We start from the raw sequence: 22,071 nt of genomic DNA, 5'->3' as shown, positions 1-22,071 counted from the left end.
GTTTACCATTTCTTATTAACTTCATTGATGAATTGTTCGAACTCCTTCTCCACAGGCTGAAGGCTCTCGTCCGAGTCGTAGCTGTCGTGGCTGCAGCCGCTCCAGGAGCGCTTGCGCATCACACGCTGCAGGTTCTCTCTCACCACACTCTCTATAGTTCTCGCACTAACACTAATATCACTTGTAACATCTTGAGGTAACGTAGCGTCCGGTAACGGTTCGTCCACATCCATTGGCTCCTGTTTCACTTTGTCCGGCTTGAAATCATCGTCCGGCTTGACATCGGCGTCCGGTTTGACGTCAGCGTCCGGCTTGAGGACGGCGGTCCAGAGGTCGGGGTTGCGCGCGAGATGCCGTCGGAAGGCGTGGCGCCAGGGGTACTTGCCGCCGGTGTGGTAATCCCGCGTCATCTCCTTCGGGGTGCGATGCGCTTTTGTTTCCAATTCCACCTGCAAAGTGAAATCACAGTGAACTTAGATATCTTTAACGAAAACTCTTCTGTGCAGAAAGTATTGAACAAGTTGCCGATGTCATTCTTTAGCCTTCTAGCCAGATTTCTCAAGCGGGGTTGTGATCAACCGCTAGTTTGTTAATAAAAAAACGTGTGTACCTCTTCGTCTCTAAGCTTGCGGTGTTCGCTGGAGCTGGGGAAGGCGAAGGGCAGCGCTGGCCAGAGGTCGTCGAGCGGTGTGGCGATGCGGTCGAGCAGCACACGTCCGCCGCGGCCGAGCCGCCGCCGCGCGAACCCCACACACCGCGTGTACGGTTGTGTTATAGATGTCAGCGTGAACCTGCAAATTATCACATCAGTCTCTACTATCCTAACCATTTGGTATCCTGGTATTTGTCATTTTCTTCATATGTAACAGAGAAATTTGATTAATTAACCGTATTAATTATTTACCTATGCCTTTCATCCAGTTCGTGTTCAAAAAGACCTTCCTTTGATGGACTGTCAGGATCCACAGGGTCACCACAAAGAGTTGAAGTCGGCTGAAAATTAAAAAAAAAATACCTATCAGTATATTTTCATAAATGCATATGCATATTAATATTATAAATGCGAATGTTTAAATGGATGGATGGATGTTTGTGTGGAGGTATCTCCGGAACGGCTCAACGGATCATGATTGTCTGAAATAAAACGTATAGGCTACTGATTAAGTTTTTTTTTAATTCCACGCGGACGGAGTCTTTGGCCATAGCTAGTATAAATGCGAATGTTTGGATGGATGGATAATTATTAGAAGGTATCTCCAGAACGGCTGCATGGATCTGAAAACATACTCACAGACAACTCATAGACTTCGTACTTATTTATTTTTATAAATTCTAACCATTTCATAGTAACAGCCGGGTTTGCGTCGAAAGGCGAAGGGCCCATCATCAAAGGTTTCGGCGCGAGGACTGGCCCCGCTGGGCGCGGACACGCTCGCCTCCTCGTCTGATGATGTACACACACCAGAATCTGAAACATAAAACAATGTATATCTCTTAAACAACTACATTTAATATGCATTTGGATATTATACGGCTCGAAGGACCAAAAAATTACAACCAAACAAGGAACCGAAGGACCAAAAAAACAATTTTTTGACGTTGATAAAATTTATCTTGCGGTACTTTATCGCTGGAACTATTGCTTGTTAAATTTGGCAGCACACAAATAATTATTCCTTCTGAAAATACTACGACTTCTCTTTATAATGAAAAGGTACTGTGGAAATTTATTAATAATATGGTAATTTAAAGGAATCTTTACAAACTCTGAGGCATAATGAGAAAAGTTAACAAAACTTGAAGTGTGGAAATACTACTTAAGTTGCGAATCGAAATAACTTATATTTAAACTGTTTTAAAGTGTGAGAATAAAATAATATATAAAATGAAACACGCTTATAAAAGATATGGAATGCGGATTAGGACCGGTGAGCGCACTAAATAAGGATAGATTGCATTGGAAATAGAAAATATACTATGTATATATAAAAAAGTGGTTGTCTGTGTGTGCACTCACCTCGCAGCCCCTGCGCGGAGCCGGCGGCGTGGTGCCTGTGTTTCCGTCTCTTGTATGGACGCTTCTCTCGCTGTAAGGCAACCAATTACGAGAATAATACCACGCACTTTGACAACCATTCTGGTAAAACTATTGCCTTTTGTACAAAAAAAGGCTTATGAAACTTTACAACTGAGGATTTCGTATAGTTTAAGATTTTTGAAGCGTCAATTCAAGTATTTTCTAAAGTTCAAAGTTATAAATACCAACACAAAGTTATGATATAATACGTCAAACTTCTACTTCAAAGTTGTGGAATATTTCTCCTATGGTTGAAATTGAGCAGAAACTTTCCACTAACATTGAGTTGATGTCTTTTGATACCATTTTATCAATTTAATTAGTTTTTCATCGAATTTATTATTAATTGATATCTCCTGGTTCTTCTTAGTAATGTAATGTGATGTGATAAAATGTATATTTGTGTGCGTCCTCACCTGCCTGGGCTGGTCGACGGGTGTGGGCGGGGCGCGCGGCGGGTAGTGCTGTACCGCGTACGCCTCCCGACGAAAGCTTAACGTCGATATCGGCACCGTGTTGTATTGCCTGTTTAAATAATAACAAATTAATTCATATTAGGCGATTCGATGCTCGTATGTCCTTCTAGAAAAAAAAAGAGATAGTACATTTGCCTATTGGGGTAGACAGATAGAGAAGGTTTTTTTCACCTTGCTTTTGTAATAACTTGAAATTAAGACTAGCAGGCGCAATCAGAGTCTTGTAATAGTCATTATTTGTGACCCAAAGTGTAGATTCAATATCTACACTAAGTGACTACTAACTAACCATTAAACAGCTATAAGTAGAGAGTAAAACATTTTAAGTAATATAATTACCAAATATTATAATAAGAAGATTCTTCGACTCGTAAGAAAATAATTAGGTTTACTAAAAATAAGATGCTTTCAGCTGAAATATTATATAACTATATCTGTGTTGAAGAAAATGTTTGAGAGTTATATTAGAGCGAGAGTAAAGTTGTGTAATATACTCAAAGTTGTGAAACAGTATGAGAGCACTTGAGCGCAAATAAAACAGCTTCTACGGAACAGACTGTTCCCGGATTCAAGTAAGAATCGTAGCGTAGTTATAAAATAACGCAATGACGTGTGTTCCAACTTTATAAAGGCTTCTAGTTATTTATTTTTCAACAAACTAATACTAACTTAAGCAAACCTTAACGTTTTCTCTGATAAATTTTTATTATTTTTTTTATTTGTTCATACCGACAATTATAAAAAACGTCCAGGTGGACTAAGGTACGAGGAAAACTGGTCGGGAAACGTTCACAAGAAAGAGAAATGTAAGGTTAGGATGCTCATCGAAACCCGTAAGATTTGAAAAGTGGTTTGCGAGAAAAAGTTCTTCTTTGCTTTAATATGATTGGGGATCATTGAAGATAGAACTATGCTTTGAGACTAGCAAATATTGACCATACCTTTAACATAACTCTATTGTCTATAAGTCAGGTACAATTTGTGGATGAACAGAGTTAAATGTCTTTTTGGAACCTTTTCGTGAGATCTGTATGTGTTGTCTTTACCTGGCGGGTTCCGGCAGCTGTGCGGTGAAGTCCCCAGCTGCGTACCGTCGCTCCGCCAGCAGTGCTGTGAGGCGCACCAGCTCGCGCTTGGCCCGCTCACGTCTCGATACCATCTCCAGCAGTGTGAGAGCGCGAGCTAACTCACGACGGAGCTTCAACATCTTCTCGTACGAACTCTCGTCGTTTTTCCTACAACAAGGCCATTTATTCATAACCTTACAAAACCCTGTACATCAGCAAGCAGAAGTGCGATAATTTAATCTATATAATAATAGTCTCTGTTTTATCAAAGAGAATGTTAAATGAAAGATTTTCTCAGCACATACTGCTATCTTGATGTATATTGCTATTTGGTTGTTCTTAGTTTCTCGAAACTTCCAAAGAGTAACAAACTATTGCGTACTAGAATTGGTTTTCGATTATACAATAGTTTGTACTTGTTTGTTTACTGATGGAACAATGAGAAAGATATAAAATCTGGGAGAGACCCAGTGGCCATAGTGTGTATGCTAACCTATTTTTTCTGGTCTGCATCTTCTCTGTTCTTCTTCTGAATGCTAAATAGGGATTGTTCGACGATTGCCCGGGCCGGTGCTCCGTCTTCACCGACAGGATCAGAGGATGTTGCTGCGAAATATTAATTATTATATACAACTAGAATAATCTCTACACTATTATAAAATGAATAAAATTTTAATTAACTCGTCATCATTCATCAAGTTTTAGTCAAGTGGAAACAGCTCCTTGATACAATCTTGATGGTCGTTTGACAGTTGACAATTCTGTACACTGAAATTTACAAGATCCGACAACATTTAGATTGAAGACGGCAAAATTGAAAAACTTTTTTGACAAGGGTATATCGGTGATTGGATTTTGACAGACGCCTTTTTACATAATATGCCGATCAGAAGCCTGACGAAAATAGCGATGATAATGCGACTTCTTGTATAACTAAAATATTTGTTTTGATGATGAGAAATTACACAATACTGCGCCTTCGAGTCCTAGATTTAAGAATTCTTCGTCTACTAACGAGATGCTACCTTTCAAAGCTAGATTATCGTACAAAGGATATCCTTTAAACATTTTTCGGTATTAGATTGACTAGCAAACGGCGGTTAGTATCGCAAATAGCGACTGTCATCTTACCCGCTTGTCTAAATACCCCTCCGTACTCTACGAAATACACCATCACGTAATAATTAGATGTTATTACTAGGAACTAGGCTTAGCCCGCCCAGTCTCTATCAAGTTATTACTAGCTAGTGTAGCGTGGTAACATTTTTGTACCATACTTTTCTCGCATGGCCCGTTTAGTCGCAGTTTATGGCGTTGGGCCAACTTACCCGGCCGCTCAACTAGCCCCCGCCTACCCTAGAGTGTGAACAATGTAGTGGCCCACCGTGTTGAGGCGCTTGTTGAGCCAGTAGTCGTAGACGGCGATGACGAGGTCGTCGTGCCGCTCCAGCAGCAGCTTGGCCTCGTTGAGCGTCACCACCGTCTGACCAGAGCTGCGCTCCAGCTTGTCCATCATTTGCTCGAACTTTAGTTCTGTACAACCAATGCCACATTCACCACATTGCACACAAATATTGCCGCCAAATTATTACCAATCTCATTTATTTTATAAACAAGATGAGAAGATATTATAAAGGTTTTTTTTTACTTATACGAACCAATTTATCTAAACAGGTATAGATTTTTGAGAACCCGTCCCACGTATTCAACACTGTCGTTACGCGTTTGAGACGGAATATTCAATTGAGCCATTACTTAAGTTAGTAATACTTACTTTGTTCTCAGAAAATTATTTTTGTTTTCACAAAATTTTGTAAGATAAGAAAATTTATAAGTTAATAAATAAGTAATTTTATCTAAAAATTCGCTCTTAAATTTTTTCCATATAAAAATTATGAGTACTTTAGATGGATTGTTTGTAAATTTTCTTAATGCCACGTCCCGTGACATACGTCGCATCTTAACGCCTGGACCGCCAGAGGATTGATAGAAACATCCTTTCGACCGAAACAGCTACAATCGCACGCAAATTAGCGAATACCCAATGGCTTTAATTGTGGAAGACGTAATTCCACCATACTTCTTTCTATTAGTTAACTATATAGTTGAGGCATACCTGTGAGCTCTGGATGTCTCTGCTGCTTCAGCCATCTCTCGTCCTCCGAATCGATGTCGTACTCCGGTGCCTCCTGCTCCTCCCACAGCACTGCAACATAGAAGAGAAACTACCATAAAACAAACGAATACTTTTTAATTTAAATAGGGACTTGGGAATAATCTACGCGCGTAACATATGAACGGATAAAATCTATTACATTTTATGTTGGATCAGATTATCAAAAAGGTTTTAGTGTGACCTAATTTCTTTCAGATATGATTACTAAATTCAAAATTCAATCAGGACATACATTGATACAAAACACATTTTATATTTGTTAAAGAGTAAAACGAGAATATTATTAAAACAAAGCCGCAGACCATGAAATAATTGGACCGACACGAAAAATGAGACAAAAAAATTCTCGTTTACCGAGCGCTTTAGTATGTTAACCCCATTCCGTATAAAAAGGCTTCGTTTACGGTAAAGCTTTTGAAAAAAAAAATCCATCGATAGCCTATGTATACGATATATTTTCAATATACAGTTTTATTAACAAAAAATATTCGTTCTACATAACTGTCCTATTTAACGTGGAGTTTCATTCACGTGACCTCAGCCGCTGTAAGAGCTCCTTGTGGCTTTTATCTCTTCATACTTTCATAAATTTAGGACAGGTATAATGAAATTATATTCTTCATAATGGTTGAAAATAAAGCAGTAAATTTTATTTAATTAGAAAAAAGGAAAGACATTTCAAAATATCCTAGAATTACTGGTGTATAAAAGTATTATTATCTCTGGTTAATGAAATATCAAAAACTTTAGTACTAAAGTACTAAACTAAGATTAAACTAAACTTAACTAAGTACTAAACTAAGATTAAACTAAACTTAACTAAGTACTAAACTAAAATTAACTAAGATTTAAAAATCTACTTTTAAATTAGATCAGCTAAGATTTATGACAACGACGATTAATTAAAGGTTAACGTAAAATTTTATAGCCCATAACACAAAACTTAACTTTTATATACACTGAGAGTCGACTGACGATGCTTCCAATGTTCTAACCTTGGCTAACAATAAATTACTACATAGGTTTATGTTGAAAGAAATGAATATATGTCGTGATGTATAAAATATAAAATAAACAAAAATAATTTGATTATGTTAGGTTAGCTCCCGTATAAAATTCCTATCTCACTAATATTATAAATACGAATATTTAGATGAAAGGATGTTTGTTCAAAGGTATCTGTAGAACGGATCTCGATGAAATTTGACATAGATTTAGAACACATAGCCTAAAAGAACACAAGCTACTAATTATGTTTCTTTTTAATTTCCAGCGATCGGTCGGGCGACAATAAGTAATAATTTTTTCATAAATTTTCCTCCAAATAGTCTTGGTAGTACCTAAAATTGGCAACTTTTTTGTGTGAAATTTGAGCATTAGTAAGGTGAAAATTTACCAACACAAAATTAATCGTTATAAATGTTATACTGTCATGATTTATCAAAGGATGATAAACTTTCTCGCCCCCTATTATAACGAAACACGATATACAGGGGTGTTTCTTACAAGGCGATAACAACCCTAGTCAACCTAGATACCTTTTCAAAACCCTTGTATATAAACATAAGTACACTATAGATTTTAACGAGTTGAACGAGATATAATTAATTACAACAACTTTGCAACATAAATAAACTGTACATTAAAGAAACACATGATATTAGCTCATGAAATTTAATATCATTTTTATTATATTCACCAATTGAAGTTTTCTTATTACTAGCAGCTATCGCAACTCCGTCCACGAGGAATAAAAAAAAACTTAGTTATCTATTTGTTCTTCCAGGCTATGTTCTACATCTGTGCTAAATTTCAGCGAGATCTAGCTGGATATACCTTCAAACAAACATCTACACATCCATCCAAACATTCGCATTTAAAATATTAGTAAGAAGTAAGATTTGTTTTACTCATTTATGTTTAAATGCGTAACTTGTAAAAATCCTGGCTTCTTTTAAAATCATTTTCGAAGTTATTTAAAATCCAATAGCTGACGTAAAATCGTAAACCAAAATGCTTTGCAGTTGGGTTTAGGTATATAAATCAGCCGGCCGACCATTGGGTGGTACAAGATTCAGCAACAGCAATAAATAACTGGGGGATGAACAGGGAAATCCTTTTGGGATAAGTACGCCTGATGTCAGAAATTGATAAGGTAAAAACCTAACGTCAATGGAAATTAATACATAAATGGTCAAATAGCAGATTTACAACAAAACTATATATTTTACAATTATGTGGAGTATTTAAAAGTTACTTAAATATGTTTAATGTAAATTCCATATTAATCTACACTAAAAGGCTTCCTAATTAACCACTTAATGTCTCAAAATTCGTAGAAAAACATTCGAAAGAATATAATATAAGAAAATAGTTTGAATTCATACGTTATAGTAATAAAACCATCTCGAGATATAATGCGTAGTTTCTGCATATGTTATGCAGATGTACGTTAATTTTATATCAACCAAAATAGGTGTTAGTTTTATATTAAAAAAAATGTTTACTTGGATGTATTTGAAAACATGAATAATACCAGTCCAAAAGCCGGTACGTAAGACAAACAAGACACTAATATTTCTCATGATTCTATACTTTGTAAACACTTCAAGAGTAAAAACTAAAGTTATTGAATAAAAACTTTGATCGTTTCTTATCTCACGAAATACGAAGATCAAAGTACAATTACCGTGATTAGAAGGATAGAGCTCTGCAAAATGTGAACACAATGACTAGACAAGTTTTTAGTAGAGAACTAACTGTCGACCGCGACTTCGTCATCGCAGAATTTCACAAAAAAAGAAAAAAGTTTTCCATCAGAGTGGATTTAGCCGTTCCGTAGATTACCAGAAACAAATACAAGAATTTTAACAATTGGTTTTTTGTTATCAGCAACGCAAATAACTCACGTGCACAACAACAATTTTAATATACAAATGATGATTCATACTATTTTTTACGCTATTATCTCAAGACAAGATGAGACATATGTTTTGAAGAGAAAATTCAATTAATTTCGGCAAATGCCCGTGCGAAACTTTCTACAATCTGCACTCATGAAAAAGTGAGGAGAAATGTCATGAAAGCTTACAGCTAAAAGTCGGAGAAACCGTAAAAAATTGTACGTTCAGAGCTAAAGATTTAAATCGAGATTAGAGCGGTACGAATCTGTAATGGTCGGCATCCAGTGATGTTGTGTAACATGTCTATTCGATGCGGCGGCCGATGTCGTTCTGGAAGGTCGTGCCGTCGCTCGTCGCGTAATCAAATAACCAGACGAGTACGTAGACGACGACGCGCCGCACACGATGTAATATAACTTTGAATACTATTTTAATCTACTAGCGCTTGCCCGTGACTTCGTCAGCAGAATTAAACAAAATAAGTAGCCTGTAAAAATCCCGCATTCATTAGCTACCTTGCCGTGAGCTCTCCGTCTAAATCAGCCGAGCCGTTTCGGAAATTAGTCTGAATAAACTCGACTTGCACACAAACAGATAGACAAACATTTATAAACAAGATTATAAAACAAAAAAAATATGTTCGTGAAATATTTTTCGATATTATATACACACTTCAATTTTATTTGTTAAGTGCCCACTTCCAGAAAGTTTATACAAAGATATATTTTTATCTCTGAAATGTTTAGAAAATCACGGCTAAAATCACCTGAATCATACTGATTCAAAGACGGGCCCTTATTTGACTCGTCTACCATTATTACTAAACCTTAAGACATTTAGACCTTAAGAAAATAACTTGCTTCAAAAGCTGTACCTTTCAATATAAATCGATTGTTTGCATTAGAGAGAGAACAATAAAAAATAAACCTCTTTCTATTAATTTCGAAAATCGGTCTACATCAGTAAAACCAAAGACCATATTTTTAAAACATAAATATTATAGATAACAGGAAATATATATAAATATCCCATATTTTCATAACGCATGGTAGCCGCAGTATCGTGCGGCCCCCACGTTAGCTAGTAAACGATATCGACACTACTACAATGACAACGAGAGTGCTTGCCACACATACATCTATATACTATAAATTGCAAGTTTACGTTAAAAACATTTGCACAATCTATTAGTCGGCTAAACGATGTGTTAAAGCTAGGTTTTATAGTTTTTTGTGATGGTGACTATAACAATTATTACTATAAAAATGTTAAGTCGTCTACACACGTTCAGTTTTAATTGAACATTCGGACCCATTCGTCATCCTTGTCTTTCATCTTTGCCAAAACAGAGACGACAATATGTTTTTTTGTCATGTTGAAATGACTGACTATTCAGTTTAAACTGTATGCTACAATAGAAAGTCGTCTTAATTAGCTACCCATTTACGATAAACGTACTGTAGGACAACTTTACTTGAATTAGAATCTTGTATTATCAAATTGAACTTGAAAAATGTAATAAAAAGGAATGATATAATTCCCTTGAAAGCGATGCCAATAAAGATTCTTAGGTTTCCGACCTACTTTGATTCCTTTCTTTTGCGCTCGCTCGAATAAACTTTTTGTTCTACTCTTAAATTTCCCACAAAAACTTTTGGGTTACGGAAATTAATAACGGTTGAATGGATTCTTTTAAAATACCACAATTGTTGAATATAAAGTACAAAAGATTTATTTCCACTTATAGTCAACAAAAAAGCACATAAATTGTAATTTATTTGATCCGTTAATTATCGACGGCACTCAATTAGGATAAGCCGATTTTGTTACCTTTAAAAACTATAGTGATACCATAGAAGTTGTAAGTCATGTTCAGTGTAGTGTGTAATAAATTTCAACCTTTTAATATTTCTAATAGTTTTTTCTTTACCTTCAAATAACTAACTGTAATGCTTTATCTTTGCTATTTTTATGATAAAACTATGTCGACCATGACTCCATCCGAGCTTAACTAAAAAAAAATCAATTTTTTTTTCGCCACTTCATATGATAAATCTAGTTGTCGTCTGCGACTACGTCCGAATCTAATAAAAAAAAAGAATTTTATTACTAGCCTATGTGTTCTTCCAGACTATGTTCAACATCTGTGGAAAATTTCAGCGAAATCCATACAGTCGTTCTGGAGATACCCTAACCCATCCACCATTCGCATTTGTTGTATTAGTAAGAAATAAGATTATTGTGAAGAACTACGCTATTTGCTATGCTTACATACTGGGATTTAAATCTACTTTTCTCAAGCATTGCATAGTTTCGCTTTTCAGATACACTTAGAGTGTAGAGCTGAATTGTAAGTGGGGAGGTACTGTGAAATGCTTACTTATACCGTTACTTGACAAGGTTATTCATGCAGTTTCGCCTGCAGCGATATACACGTAACTGCACTTAAAATTTGCATAGTACTGTAAAATATAGTATAGTTATGTAAAATAATTATACTATTATAAAGGGATATTTTGAAATGAATAAGTTTTACCTTTACGTCAAAATTACGTACCGATAACACATCTCTACAGCTATTTTTACAGGAAATATTTGACGGACATCTGAAAGCCTATTGCTTTTTAAAATCCGGGTATTAAGATTAATACAGAATACATATACAATAATAGCCTAAAACACTAACCAGAATGCACCACGTTGCGTTAAAATGCTTTTGCTGTTAGTGCTATGAAACGAACAAATCGCTTTCGAAGCGATTTTTTCAAACGTACGGAAAGTTGCTGATGTAGAAAGCAATCATTAATCCTTTTCTAAAATTGAATTGTTCACATAGACACAAACACACACGCAAATGTCAACTTTTATAGCAATAATTTAGACGTCTAAATTTTATATACTAACTAGCTGTCGCCCGCGACTCCGTCCGCGTGGATATATAGAAAAACTTATTTAGTGCAGCCTATGTGTTCTTTCAGACTATATTCTATATGTATGGCAAATATTAATCGAGGTCCGTTCAGTCGTTCTAGAGATATCTTCAAACACCCATCCATCCATCCACATCACATTCATCTAAACATTCGCATTTATAACATTAGTAAGTTAAATAAAAAGCAGCTCTTCAAGGCATAAATTCGAAAAAAAATAAAATAAATAGTATCCTATGTCCGTCTCCTGGCTCTAAGCTACCTTCTCACGAATTTTCAGCCGTATAGGTAAAGCCGTTCTTGAGTTATAAATAGTGTACCTAACACGACTTTCTTTTTTATATATAAGATTTAATTTTTTATATTTATACTATAGGTCTACTATTAAATATGTTTTAAATCATAAATAGCATTATTCAATATCAGAGTCGAGTATGACTCGATAAGGCATTTTCGTAAGTAAATACTTAAACATGAGTCATCGATTAGTAAGCGCCGCGACGAAGTCTACGTAATTTGAATTTATATTAGAAGACGCCATAATCTATATTATTATGGCCATACTTATCATTAATTTTAGCTCACAAACTCATCGGGACTTTTATTACAGAAATTTTTACTTATTTGATAATTTAGTTATTACCAGATTATTTAGTTAAACGCAGGCATCTTTTCTTCTAATAGAATTAGTTTTGTAGTTTACTTTTTAAATACTTTGTCATCATCAACCTGCCCTTATCCCTATCGAGGGTCGGCACAGTATGTACTACTCCTCCATACATCTCTATCAGAAGTCATATCCGAGTCTACCCCCTTCCTAAGCATATCCTCTTTCACACAGTCATTCCATACTTTTTTGGTCTTCCTTTACCTTTGTCTTTTTATTTTGACATACAAAGTATTTAAAAAAACTTTTGACCAGTCATAGCGACAATGACGACGAGAAAACATAACTTTAGGTTGCTTTTGAAAGTTCCTATCTTTTTTACAATAATAAACGATAAAGAATACAAAAAGAGAAAATGAAAACAGGGCTTTATAGATTCGCATCAAAGCCTAACGAACACCCTTGTTGTAGCGGCCGCCTCTATTACGACGGTTTAGAATTAAAGCGCCGTGCTAGTTCATTTGTTGAACGAAAGTGCATAAAGCTTTTAACAAATTTTGACAAATTGAGCGTTAAATATTTAGTAGAAAGTCGTTATAGGGCTAACCGGTTTTTAGCCTACTTCAAAAAAGATCTTATCAGTTCGTCTGTATTTTTTTATATGTGTTATTAGTTAAGGCTTCATTATATATTTAATATTAAAAAGAAACAAAAAAATTGGTATTAAAGAAAAAACAACACAATGCTGTCTCCATAATTTCTCAATTGGTGCATATGTTCTAAGTAATAACAGTCAAAATGGATTCTATAATAGATATTAATTTTCATATACAGACATTTCAGTACATACTGTACATTTTTTTTAATATACTATAACAGAAAGAGATCGTTCCATCCATATGTACGTACATATATAAATTGGGACAATCGTTCATCGTATCCGATATCCGTCAGGCGATAAATCATTACAGACAATGGTGTACGCGACGAGCGATGATTGAAAACAACACTTTTAAACTCAATAAATCGTTCACACAGGCATTAAACAACAGTTTTCAATACATTTTAAATTAACAAAGAACAAATAATTGTTTTATATTCAGTCATTTACTTCAACTAAAGATAACTTTGGTTCAAAAATAGTTAACACGGTCGAAAGCATAGAGGTTTTAGTATAAAACCAATTTCGCCAACTATACAGTTGTGAGTTTTGTCATGTGGCGCCAACTTTAGGATATTTCGTGTTCGCGGCTTCCTCTTTTGGGTATGCACGGAATGTTTCATTATATACCTACTAGCTGTAGCCCGCGACTGCTTCTGTCTTCTTAAAAAAAACTTAATTAGTAGCCTATGTGTTCCAGGCCATGTTCTACAATTATGCCAAATTCCAGCGAGATCCATGCAGCCGTTCTGCATAAAACTTCTGGCAAACATCCATCCATCTATCTATACGTCCATACATTCGCATTTATAAAATTAGATTGTCTCTGTTCAGAGAAATGAATACTTTTGTAGTAAATTTATTTTATTTATTTTAACAAAATTAATTAAAAATCTTAACCATACATTAAATTTACAAAAAAATACATACATATTAAGTTTTTATGACAATATTGGATACTGGAATGTACGAGAATTAAATACTTTTAATATTTAACATTTCCATAAGGTTGTCTGAGCAAAGCAATTGATGTTCTCGTTTCAATATATTTGAATATTCGTTGAATGTAACTTGCAAGAATTTCAAAGAGTGAATTTCAAATTCCTTTGAAGTTGGAATTCTATAAAAAAAAAAGTCGATTATACAAACGTGCCGGGATTTAAATTCAAGACAGGTTAAATATTTTGCAAATTAAATACACCGAGTTAAAAATTCATTTCGAGTTTAGGATTGAAAATAAACTTTGCATTGCAATTTTGCCAAAGTAAGGGTAGTCTGGCCTCCGCTAGATCTGGCAACGATTCCAGAAGCTTTATTTTTGTTGGACGCATACGACTAAAACTAGAATTGATTGCACATTGAAACTATGAAAATTTGAATGGAAATTCATACTAATATTACAAATACAAAAGTTTAGATGTATGGATGTTGGTTATTACCATCTCCACAACAGTTAACAGGATCTCACTGAAATTGGGCATGGATGTAGAACATAATCTGGAAAAACACATATATCTTTGTTAAAGTTTTTTTCTGTAACTATATTGAATATGTAACAAAAACCCTTTTAGATAAAGTTAGCCTGACTTGTTTGTAATTAATTAACAATTGTAACTATTAAATTATTCAAACTTTGAGTGAGCGACGGGCCGCGTCCGCGAAATAATACCAGTACCACTCATCCTGATGAAGGGCCCCCGATGGGCTCGAAACTAGTCGGTGCCGCCACCGGACGAATATACGTGAGTGTTTAGCCGTGTTTATATATCAGTTTAACAATAGTAACATAAATTTAATTCCAAAAGGTCTATCAATTAAGGAGTTATAGACTAGGTTTATTATTATCAGTTTAGACTATACATTTAGTTAACAATACGACCGTATTACCGTAATAAGTATTTACCATCAAACAATTTGTGAAAAGACCAGATGCACATTTACGCATACTCTTCTTAATAAGCTCAGTAGTAATGCTATCTGATAGTAATTACTCACATAGTAACTTAAGAATTGCAGATATTTCTCTCTGCCTACCCTTAGTGTAAATCTATATATATAAAAGAAAGTCGTGTTAGTAACACTATTTATAACTCAAGAACGGCTTTACCGATATGGTAGCTTAGAGCCAGGAGACGGACATAGGATATATAATAAATAGTATATTTATTAATTTTTTCTATTTTATTTTTTGAATTTATGCTTTGAACTAATACACTGCTATTATGCGCAAATTAATAAATTATAATACAACACCCCCGAGTAATAAGTATGTAAATATGTGCACGCATGTCTGGCTGGGATATGTACGTGTTGCAACAAATTTCACAACCACAGCACAGGCAAATCCCCTCGACTCGGCACAACCCCTATACCATTATAACTTTCCGTTTCCAAATGTAGCTTCGTAACAACTATTTGTAGATACGATTTCGTTTTCCCCTAAACTTTTATACACAGTCGGAATTATACAAAACACATAGCCGAGTACTAGAATATTTCTAAATCTTTATCATTAAATATTCGCTAAATGATTATAAAGTAATTTTACTAATTAACGCGAGTCTATATATATACGTAAAAGGGTGGGTTTCCATAGCCATCGTTTTTATCTATATCTATCTTCTATCTATATATATAAAACCAATTGCTGTTCGTTAGTCTCGCTAAAACTCGACAACGACTGAACGAATTTATCTTATCTTGGTCTTGAAATATTCGTGGAGGTCTAGGGAAGGTTTAAAAGGTGAGAAAAATTGGAATAATGGCTGGAACACTTTAAAAACAGCCCTTTTCTTTTTCTCAACGGCTGAATGGATTGCGCTGAAAATAGGCATATATGTAGAATATAGTCTGTAAGAACACATAGGTTAATAAATACGTTATTTTTTTTAATTACGCGCGGACAGAGTCACGGGCGACAGCTACTCATTTATAAAAACATATATTGTTGTCTCTACTTTCTCTGAAATCATCGATGAAAAATTGTCAAATTTTTTCGAAACGCTTAAAACATAACAAAATAAATATCGTTTAAAATGAAAATAAGTATACTTTGTAAATACGAGTACGGTATTTAAATTTAACAAAAACGTACTTTAATAGGATATTCCATCTCAATAAATAGAACTTATTAAAAACAAGTGTAGCAAAAATCTAAGGGCAAAGGAAAAGGTTTGGGCATTATATCAATTTGTGAACAAGGGGGAGCGCGAAAGGTGCACGCAAAAACTATCTTTATACTTCTCGTTTAAGGTTTAAAATAAGATGTATCACAATAATACGAAAAGTGCGTGAACTGAAACGAGTGGATGTATTTTATACTTAGAAGTTGTTTGGGCGTGCGTATTTGATAAGCAGATTTGTTTATTGCAGACTCGATGTTTTGGTATTTTTATACATTTTAACACGATAATATTTACCGTATTTGTAAGACAGACATTCCTAAAAATACAAAACATAATACCCTCGCTATATTTGCAAAAAAAACAAATATGTAAAATGGTCAATATAGAATATGGACATATTTTGCATTCATTTTTGCATTGCAAAATTATCTTTATAATTTTGATATCCCTTTTTTGTAATCTATAGGTACTAATAGCGGCGGCGCTCAGTAGCAGTCGACATGAAGGCAATCCGGCCCAAGACAGAGCGAACTGGCGGCGCACTGTGGACGCCCTCTACCCCACTACGGGAACATAGGACTTTAAGTCAAGTCAAGTCATAGGTAGTAATATTATAAAGACGAATGAATTAATTGTTTGCATTGGAAGGCTCTTCCCACACAGGTAGAAAGCTACACCATCCGGGGGGCGACGTAGACTATGTTTATTTCTAGACTTTATTAATTCCGCGGCGACCAACTTAATAAAACCAACTTTCATCGTTTTTCAAAGTTACGCTTAAAAGTTTGAGACCTCAAAGAGTCCGAAGTTACTTGATTCGTCTAAAAGTTTAATTGACAAAACAATTTCTGATGAATATAAAATAAAAAGCACGTTAAAAACATATTTTATACCCTGCTGTTTAAATAACCGCGTTTTATTCTTTAACAAAAGTTTAAAGATAAAATTATCGCAAAAAGTAATTTTAAGCTTTTAGCTTTACTTATATCGCTACATATTCTTACACAAACACAGCGGAAACGTGGTTGCGCTGGGGTTCTTAGTAATGAATGTTTTCCGCTGAAAACGTAACTCTACCAGTCTCGGAACTGTTAAAAAGTCGTATTACAAAAGCGCGCGATTATCCTTTCACGTGCGGAGTGTTTAATTCAATTATTTAAAGGAAATTTTAAACAATCTAATAAGGTCCTCGTAGAAAGACAAGATTTGTAGAAAGTAAGCAGTATGTAATTCTGTAATATTGGGTTTGAACACTCAAAATACATGTAAGAAAGAGTATTACCTATGTTTATCCCAAAAGAAACGTACGATGTGATGATATAGAAAGACGAGAGAATCTCAATTGAATCTAAAGTAAAGATCTAAATACGACCCATAATTAAGAAGTTACCTCCTACTTTTAACTGAATACTTAAATGACATGTCCATGTGTTTGTGCGTTAACACACGTGTTCATTAGCTTTAATTATAATCTTTGCAGTTACACGAGTAATACCTATACATAAAGCAGGCAATACAATGTTGTGATTAAATTTAAAGCTAGCTTAGTTATTATGTACATAAAGTAATGTAATTAAATTGATGGATATGGTTCATTACTTTACAGACTTGAACATAATTTATAATATAACATTGGTTATATAAAATCGTACAGTCATCGTTTATAATATGGTGTTGAACCTTCTGGGAACTAAGAACGTAAACATCCGTTGTCGAGGTATGGCGTTGTCACAATTCGCAAATTTCACTATAAGTGTGTTGCACATCTGTCCTCTTGTCTGTCTAAACAGCAAACGTAACACGGTATGTTTACTCTGCCCAACATGTATAATGCAACTGCCTTTTTTCAAAAAGTCTTTTACAAATGTATTTCGGCAATGTAAACCCCCACTTATAAATTACACATATTTTTAACTTATGGTGTACTGTTCTGAGTGACAGATGTCTTTGCAAAGCGAAATAAAAGCACCAACTGGCCTACCACCTGTCATAAAAAGTAAATACCTACCGACTACTTAAATTGAAAATATAAAGACGGCTACACGCGTACGTTTTGGCCGAACACTCCGATTGTTAAGTTAAAACTGATGGTGTGTAGCACACTTAAGTCGAGTCATAATCATACTTCTTACTAATATTATAAATGCTAATTTTGGATGAATGGAATTATTTATTAGAAGGTATCTCCCGAATGACTGCATGGATTGAGCTGAAATTTGACATAGATATAGAACATAGTTTGGAAGAACACATAGGCTACTGAGTAGGTTTTTTTTAATAGTTAGTACTTTAGAAATTATACACATTGCAATGGAGTAACACGCGCGTGTTTAAGCCTCACAATAATCGTAACGACAGTGATACAAAACACACCGTTTATACATTATTCCAATATTACTAAACAGGAGAAACAGAAATTAAAAGCGAGACAGGTATTAAAATAGATCAACGAGCAAAAAGGGTATCCACAAAGCAATGGAAACTTAACAAGAGTCGAAATTTTCATTTCAATTAAACGAAACCCTTATAAGTACATTTAAAAAGCTTCAAGCTGTATATCGAAGCCGCGTCATTACCCTCGAGTGCGCCGTTCCATAACATTTACTTTTAAATTTCCTTTTCGACGGGGCTCAGGTTAATTGAATTTAAAAACAACGCTTCCACGCCAACGGACTAAATAAACTTCAGGTGTTTCATATTGTATGCCGTAATTTTCTACCAGATTGTAATTTTTGCAAGCATTAACAAAACAAAGAAATAGCACGCGGTGCGCGTTAATTGAAAAATATGAAATATTAGCTGTCGCCCGCAACTCTGTCCGCGCGAAATTAAAGAAAACCTTTATTAGCCTATGTGTTCTTCCAGACTATGGTCTACATCCATGCAGCCGTTCCGGAGGTACCTTCAAACAAACATCCATCCATCCATCTAAACATTCGCATTTACAATATTAGTAAAAAGTAAAATAGCGGTCGCCCGCAACTTCCACAGCGCAGAAAAAAAAGTAGCCTATAATATCAGCTACCACCATCCTGTCAAAATCAGCCCAACCGTTTCAGAGATTGCCCGGAACAAACACAGACTAGCGGCCAGACAGACAAAAATTTTACAAATTGCTTTTTCGCTATCAGCAACGCAAATATAGCATATGTATAAAATATTATGTATTTCGATTTACTACATACAGACACTCTTATTTAAGTATATAGATTACAGTAAAATTGTTGATTTTAAAATAATTCTTACATATTCATTTGAATTTTATATGCAGCTTCTTTTTATGCATTTAACGTTGAAAAGAAAAACTGCTCGCATTTTTTTTAATTAGAGGAAGATTAACGGAAAACATTCCCTACAAAGGAGCCATGTGATTATTCTTTCCATTATCATAAAGACGTCCTATTTAACTTTTCTTTTGTAATTTCTCATTGTTTTAAAGGAGGGGATGTAATTAGCTTTATTTAAATTGAATAGGACGGCCACCTTTGTCGAAAACCGCCCATTAGAAAAGGTATACCAATGACGACCATGTCGTATTTATAACACTCTTAGAAACCTATGCTCAGACTGGTAATCTGTCTGTTCATGTAAAAAATACTTATTAGTAGATTTACTAGAGCATGACAGTTAAATATAAAGCTGGAATCTTGCACCCAATATATTACACGCACCCCAAACAGAACCTTCCATAAGGTACCGGCAGATCATGACACTAAGTAAAAAAAAATGTTAAAAATCCTCAAAAGCTTGAGACATTGTGCGTTAATTACATACATACAGAAAAGTCTACATTTCCATTACTATCATTTCCATGCTACTTAAGGAAAAAGGGGAGTCACAAAATTGCAACAAAAGAACGTCACCTTGACGTAATCGATCGCGGTAAAATATATACGTCTCTGAATATAATTAGCTCACCCCGTCTTAATCTCAATCAATCTTAAGGCATTTGAGTATTTATAACATACTAGCTGTCGCCCGCGACACCGTCCGCGTGGATATATAAAAAAACTTAATATATAGATAAGTTAAATAAAAAGCAGTTCTTCAGGGCATACATTCAAAAAAAAGATAAATAGTATCCTAAAATTGGTGAGGACCAATTTTCAACCATACCGGTAATGCCGTTCTTGAGTTATAAATAGTGTAACTTTCTTTTATATATATAGATTTTTTGACTTAGTATTCTTACAGGCAATCCTAAAACCGCGGTTTATATGGAGGGATCCATTTGTGGCAGCAATACGTGATTGGATGCAAAATCCCCCCTTATGTTTAACTGCCAAGTAAATCCCAAAAAGCCCGGTTTCACCTCACCGAAATATTTTATTTTAAAAACATGTCTGTTTTAGGGCACTTTGATATCCTAATTGGGTATTTGAAAGGACTTTATATAAAGTTAAACTTGAGTTGTTTAATGATTTTCTCTTTTTAATTATCACTTAAGGGCATAATTAAAAGTACTTTGCCACAGTCGCAATTTTTTATCCAAAACTCGTTTTCGCAGGACTTAATACACCTGCGCTTGTGTTGTTTAAGACTTGAACATACAGCTATAAAAATCACAACAAACATAAAATAAAAATAAATGAACTGTAAAGAGAAATATTAAAGAATATCCAATAGGAAATTTTATTCTGCCTGCCCCACTCGGTTCTGGTCGCTATGTTATATTTCTCTAACGTTCTCTTAAATCAACACTTGACTACAAGAATTTGTTAGTTAATGGATAAGGGGAATGGAATATTTTTATTTCAAATTCAATTATATTTTAAGTAGCTTTTATTTTAAGTAATGAAAAACATGAGTATGTTTTCTGTTTGTGTATCGCACTCAGGTTTAATTACGACTAATGACGCCCCCATTCGGACGTTACAGTTATTTTAACGGTGCTTCGACTTTCTGAACTTTTGTTTCGTTATTGCGCTTCAATATAACAATGAAAACTTCTTTTATATGAACAATATTCGGCCATGTTAGAACTGTACGAATGCTATCCAACTTAAAGACGGGAGTGAAATATAAAAACTTTGTTAATAAACAACAGCGAATTTAAAATTTCTCTAGCAAAATATCTTGGTATGACCATTTCTGAGGGGACTTTGTAAGAACAATTATAACTTGCTCTACCATCTCAACGTTAACTTAGGATACATAAATAATAAAGTTTAAATTGTGGCTTTAAGGTAAATTCACAAGTCCTGAAATTGTCGACTATAGCTTGAAGAGAAGTATAAGACCGATACGAATGACTCCATTCGCTAATACTATGTACGGTCACATTGAATAATTAAAATGTAACAATATTTGAGTGTAAATTTCTCGTTTAAACTCTACATTAATAGACTCCCTTAGTGATGATTTAAGCCTGAGTATGGAAGTTCATCTTGTAATGGACTGTCAGAGGTGTGTATGCATCTTGTAATACAAGTATATCAATGTATTTCGCTGTTACGCAAAATACAAATAGGTGTATTCTGTTTATGTGATGCGCTTCAAATTTAGAACATGTATTAAATTACATTCAATACTATCAAGAGGGCGTTTCGGCGAAAATGTCAGATGTATAAGAGGTAAACAGTAACAACCAATTGATAAATCTCTCTAATGCGAATGTTTAAATGGATGGATGTTTTTTTTGTTTGAAGGTATCGTCAGAACGGTTCAATGGATCTTGATGAAATTGCGCAGATATGTAGAACATAGTTTAGAAGAAGGCATAGGCTACTTATAATGTTTTTACTTTAATTCCTCGCAAACGGAGTCGCCAGCAGCAGCTATAAAAACAAAGAGTCTGCAAACACGATAGTCTACCTAATGTAGTAAGTAGTCAAAAAAAATTCCCGTAATACATTTCTATGGCTAGTTAAACTCATGTATTTAATATAAGCTTTATTTTTTGAACATTATTTAACCAATCCAAAAATAGCCAATTTATTTCCAATTATTTACACAACGTTATAAAGATACCAGTTAGAGTTAAAAGGTCGCAAATGCCTTTCTAATTTACACACTGGCTTGCATCAGTGGGCAATGTCAGAGTGATTAA

General features: G+C 34.6%; 1 protein-coding gene across 1 annotated transcript in view; it reads right to left on the bottom strand.

The window, feature by feature from the left end:
- The window catches only part of E(Pc) (Enhancer of Polycomb), a 55,794-nt gene that overhangs the window by 3,562 nt on the left and 30,161 nt on the right, over positions 1-22,071 (bottom strand). Inside the window, exons 3-12 of the mRNA XM_013321479.1 lie at positions 5,737-5,826; positions 5,005-5,153; positions 4,114-4,226; positions 3,600-3,788; positions 2,494-2,602; positions 2,018-2,087; positions 1,338-1,468; positions 905-993; positions 611-791; positions 7-449 (exon numbers count right to left, since the gene is read on the bottom strand). Coding sequence (XP_013176933.1) covers positions 7-449; positions 611-791; positions 905-993; positions 1,338-1,468; positions 2,018-2,087; positions 2,494-2,602; positions 3,600-3,788; positions 4,114-4,226; positions 5,005-5,153; positions 5,737-5,826 — 1,564 coding nt within the window. The remainder of the gene's footprint in view (positions 1-6; positions 450-610; positions 792-904; positions 994-1,337; positions 1,469-2,017; positions 2,088-2,493; positions 2,603-3,599; positions 3,789-4,113; positions 4,227-5,004; positions 5,154-5,736; positions 5,827-22,071) is intronic.

This window comes from Papilio xuthus, unplaced genomic scaffold, assembly GCF_000836235.2.
Source record: "Papilio xuthus unplaced genomic scaffold, Pxut_1.1 DF825946.1, whole genome shotgun sequence".
Classification (NCBI taxonomy): Eukaryota; Metazoa; Arthropoda; class Insecta; order Lepidoptera; family Papilionidae; genus Papilio; species Papilio xuthus.
This window is presented reverse-complemented; position numbering and strand designations above follow the sequence as displayed.